At 42.1% G+C, this 5,263-nt stretch overlaps 1 protein-coding gene across 1 annotated transcript; it reads left to right on the top strand.

The window, feature by feature from the left end:
- Nucleotides 1–2,061: 2,061 nt before the first annotated feature.
- On the top strand, nucleotides 2,062–4,774 carry rps9 (ribosomal protein S9). Its single transcript, XM_046848620.1, has 5 exons — nucleotides 2,062–2,169; nucleotides 2,851–2,963; nucleotides 3,277–3,399; nucleotides 3,626–3,812; nucleotides 4,512–4,774. The coding sequence occupies exons 2-5, from the start codon at nucleotides 2,867–2,869 to the stop codon at nucleotides 4,687–4,689; spliced, it is 585 nt and encodes a 194-aa protein (XP_046704576.1). The 5' UTR covers nucleotides 2,062–2,169; nucleotides 2,851–2,866; the 3' UTR covers nucleotides 4,690–4,774.
- The last annotated feature ends 489 nt before the right edge of the window (nucleotides 4,775–5,263 follow it).

The raw sequence follows: 5,263 nt of genomic DNA on the forward strand, positions 1-5,263 counted from the left end.
TATTTTATTAATCTTTCCACCTCTGATCAGTGAGTTATCAGCTGTACTGTATATATCTTATTGAACTGTCCCTGTGTGATGCTCATGTAAAACTTTTGCTTGCGGTCATTTTGATGGGTTACTTAATGTAATCCCAGATTCTCGGATAACAGTGTGAGGTGTTTCACTATGGGAATCGCTTCGGGCGTTACCAACTACGGAAGCTCCTATGACACCACGTCTGTCTTGACAGACAGGTCGACCTGAGATCAAGCTTTGCCCCACCTTTACTACTCAGGCCCCTTACAATATCACTGTAGCGAGATTTCTTCCCGTTCCTGTGTAAGGAGGGAGGTGCTGGTGAAACACCTCACTCTGTTTTCAAAAAATCCTGGATTACATTAAGTAACCAATCGTTCTTTTTCTAACTTCACCCCAGCGTTTCACTATGTGAGATATAGACCACTACCGGATTGCACGTTATCATGCTATATATCTGGCTCCTAGCACTGCATGTGCTAAGGATGACTCAGACACATTCAGTCTATTAAATCGCACAAAGGTGTGTGGCGTAGCCCAACCATCTACCGAACAAATTTCCTGAACAGAAACCCCCTTAAGTAGGGCCCATGATGTTGCCATCCCCCTAGTAGAATGGGCCCTTTGACCCTCAGGTGCCCTAGAACCTCTGCATCCATATGCTAGAGATATAGCCTCAACAGTCCAGTGGGACAGCCTCTGTCTTGACAACGGCTTCCCCTTCAGAGAAGCAGCCCAAGACACAAACAGCTGGTCATTCTTCCTAAAGCCTGCTGTTCTCTTGACATATGTATTGAGAGCCTGCACTGGGCACAAGTAATTCAACCTCTCCTCCTCCCTAGAAGAGAATTGAGGAGGGTGGAAAGCCGAAAGCTCTGCAATGGGACATCTATAAGAAGAATCAATTACTTTGGGTACAAATGCCGGCTTAGGGCAAAAGAAAACTTTTGAAAGCCCTGGGGCAAACTGTAAAAAAGATGGACTGACAGACAGGGCTTGCAGCTCGCTCGAAAAATTTAGCTGTCACCAGAGCCACAATTTATATAAATTATACTGATTGGCCAGGCACAGTGACCGAGCTGGGAAGGATGTGCTGCAAGTGAGAGCAATAAAGGATGGAGATGGAAATGTGTTGACTAGTGTGGAGAGTGTGTTGAGAAGGTGAAGGGAGTATTTTGAGAAGCTGATGAATGAGGAAAATGAGAGAGAGAAGGTTGGATGGTGTGGAGATGGTGAAGCAGGAAGTGGATAGGATTAGTAAGGAGGAAGTGAGAGCAGTGATTAAGAGGATGAAGAGTGGAAAGATGGTAAGACCAGATGACATATCGGTGGTGGTATGGAACTATTTAGAAGAGATGGCAGTGGAGGTTTTAACCAGGTTGTTCATTGTGCATTTTGGAAGGTGATAGGATGCCTTAGGAATGTAGTGAGCTGGTGGTGATCTTTAAGAATAAGGGAGATGCAGACCTGCAGTAACTACAGGGGAATAAAGTTGACCAGCCACACCATGAAGTTATGGGAGTAGTGGAAGACAGGCTGAGAGAAGAGGTGACCATCTGTGAGCAACAGTCTGGTTTCATGCAGAGGAAACACATACAAATACAAATATATTAAAACAATATCAATTATTTCTTCTTATTTCGGCTTCTCCCATTAGGGGTCGCCACAGCGGATCATCCGTCTCCATACCCCCCTGTCCTCTACATCTGCCTCTTTCAAACCAACACACTCTCCATCACTTTGCACTGTTGACCCCAGGTACCCTACTTTTTGCATGTTTTCAGTATTTGCTCTTGTTAGGTGGCGCCTGTAGCGCCATCCACAGGACATAACTAGCAGGATGAATGCAGTCACAGGGTTAACAGTTATCTTACTGGGTTTGCTGAACTTTTATATGTATTGGTATGACAGACCGTAGCCGGCGGTCCAAGTGGAAGTGTTTCTGATATAAATCGTGTCACCTGTGCAGGTTAAACTTTCCACATTCTGCTATCTATGATTTATTTCTAGAAGTTATTGCAATATCACACAAGATGTACGCATGCGTGGTAAAAAAAATGACGCGAGCGCCGGGCGCGTGCACGTGGGTTTTATAAGACCCGCAGTCACTTCCGCTCACTCTCTTTTCCGTTTTGACTCTGAGGAGGACGGGTAGGTCGCTTTCTTTAACGTAGCAGTGGTCGTGAACGTTTTGTCTATTTAAACAGGATTTTCGCTATTTTAGTGGAATGTAAGTCCCGGTTAATAAGTACATGTCTGTATGCACAGAGCTGTGAGTGTAGAAGATGGTGGAGCGGTGTGTGGTGAAAGAGTCTTGAGCTCGGGCCTCGGAGCAGCCGCCATGTTGTTAGTCTTAGTATAGCCGAGTGTTACTAAAAGGCATGTTAATAATATTAGATACATTTTAATTAGCATATTCAGGGTATTTGCTAGTGTTAAGTGGATTGTCACTGTTTATTAATATTCTGTTCAAGGATCATTTCTCATATTTTTTATTAATGTATGAGGGGTGCAGAGGAAACACGTGGGTTCGAACAACAGAATATACTATAGACCTAATAAAGTAAGGGTCATAGTTCAGGATAGTCTTGAAGCACAATTTCCGGTCAAAAAAAGCAAATGAGTTTAATTAGGTTTTTTCTTCATCTCTCTCTTTGGCTGATGATTTAAACTGAAATCTGTCAGACTGACTGTGGTGTCATGAATTCCTCGTCAATGAGGCCTGAGAGACTGTGTCCAGTGGAGCGTCTGTGCATATAGTGGACATGTTTGATAAGCCTATATTCAAGCTACTCCATGTTTTTGTGGGTTTTTTTGCATCGTATGTGGCAGGTGTGGATAAGTCACCATGCCGGTTGCCCGCACTTGGGTGTGCAGTAAGACGTACGTCACTCCACGTCGTCCCTTCGAGAAGTCCCGTCTCGACCAGGAACTCAAGCTCATTGGTGAGAATTTGTATATTAGATTATTTTTGAATACTTTGCCAGTGTTAAAACCAGTTATATCATTGAAGATGTTCTTGGATTTCAACTTGTAAAGTTCTGGGCACAGGCCTACAACTGCTGAACTGAGTTTAAAATCACATTTGCTTTTAATTAAAAGAAAAAATATCATCCCTGTATAATTTAGTCAATATTTATTTACTGTTTTGACCTCCACTAGGGAGTAAATTGCAATAGAAATAATTTTATCTGCAATTTGAGTTATAGCTGTTGTGTATAGTTTGTGGTAATGTGTATTGTGTGGTTTGTGTTACAGGTGAGTATGGACTGAGGAATAAGCGTGAGGTCTGGAGAGTGAAGTTCACTCTGGCTAAAATTCGCAAAGCTGCTCGAGAGCTGCTCACTCTGGATGAGAAAGACCCCAGGCGTCTCTTTGAGGGTAAGACTTGACATGTAGCTTCGGGGGCCATGGTGTCTGAACTGTTCAGTTACAGTAAATTGTAGTATTGTGCACTTGGCAAATCTCAATCCATCTTCTAATGTACTATTTCATATTATATATATATATATATATATATATATATATATATATATATATATATATATATATATATATATATGCTATATTCATATAGCAAGTGCTATAATTTAAAACCTGTGTGTAGGTAATGCCCTGCTGAGGCGTCTAGTGCGCATAGGTGTGCTGGATGAAGGGAAGATGAAACTTGATTACATCCTGGGTCTGAAGGTAGAGGATTTTCTGGAGCGCAGGCTGCAGACACAGGTCTTCAAGCTCGGCCTGGCCAAGAGTATCCACCATGCTCGTGTCCTCATCCGCCAGAGACACATCCGGTAAGACATCAGGCCCCCTCTAATGAGGCTGGAGTTTTCTAATAACATTTGTACAAGCCTAGCTAACCACAAAGCTTTCAACTCTGTTCTGTTAGTCTTCATGTACAAAATCTTAACTTTGTTGCGAAAGGTTGGAAGGGTCATTGGTGAATCATAGCATGATTTCTGGCACATTTGTGGTTCACATCCTGTATTGAACCTGTGCTTCCTGTCTTGTTAGCCCTCGCTGAGCAAATGTGAAATTTCTGCAAGGTCAATTCGGCAATTCAGCCGTATACCTTTGCCTATGTTAGTGTGTGCTTGTCGAGCCGTGAGCAGGCCCTACGGACTGGAGCAGTTTTTGCACTACAGGTAATGCTCACTGGCCCAACCACATTAACACTAAGGCTAATGTTAGCTCTAGGTGTCTCTCTTGGCCGATGATTTAAGCCAACCGTGTCAGATTAACCATGGTGTCAAGAATTCCTCGTCAATGAGGCCTCAGAGAGAGATCTAGATCTTTGTGTTTTTGAAGATAAGGTTGCATTATTAAAACTGGTGAGCAGTGGTTCCCAAAAACCTATTTATAATTTCTCAAGTGGTCTAGTTAAGTGTAAATGCTGCTGAAATGCTCACTTATTCCTTAGCTGCTAGTGCATATTTTTTTTTTTTTTTTTTACACTGTGTTAATAAGCTACTTTACTGTGCGTGTCTGTGTAGTGTGCGTAAGCAGGTGGTGAACATCCCGTCGTTTGTGGTGCGTCTGGACAGTCAGAAACACATCGACTTCTCCCTGCGTTCTCCATACGGAGGAGGACGTCCCGGTCGTGTAAAGAGAAAGAACGCCAAGAAGGGCCAGGGTGGTGCTGGAGGTGGCGACGACGAGGAGGAGGATTAAACCAAATCTGCACATTGAGGGAGCTGTACACTGCTGTCTGTTTCTCTCTCTCTGCTTTTTCAAATAAAAACAGAATTTTCTGCCACATTTGTGTCTTGAGATTCAATTTGGTTTTAAGACATCATGTTAGCTGTTATACATAATACACTGCATTCAGGTTGTGTGTAGATGTTCATGTGTACATATAGCTGACAGCAGCCTGGACATAATGCTTATGAGATGGTAAATTTGGCAATGAGTTATGAGACTTGTCAGAGCAAATAAAATGTATTTGGTATTGTCTGTGTTCAGACAGTGACAACCATGTTTTAATGACTTTCAAATGTTATGTATTTTTAACACTCATTTAATGTAGATTAAATGGTTGTTAAAATTGGTAAGCATTAACATGTTATATTTGGGTAATCTTCATCCTGCTTCAGATTAAAATACAGCTTTTAAAAGTAAGGACACTCCTCACAGTTTAGTGTATCGCAAGGGACAATTCTATAGAAATGAAACTTGGATATATTTCAGTAGCATGTGCATGTATAGCAGTACAGATTTACTGTCGTCTGAAATTAAAAGTAAAGCC

The sequence above is a fragment of the Silurus meridionalis genome, chromosome 4 (assembly GCF_014805685.1).
Source record: "Silurus meridionalis isolate SWU-2019-XX chromosome 4, ASM1480568v1, whole genome shotgun sequence".
NCBI classification, from domain to species: Eukaryota; Metazoa; Chordata; class Actinopteri; order Siluriformes; family Siluridae; genus Silurus; species Silurus meridionalis.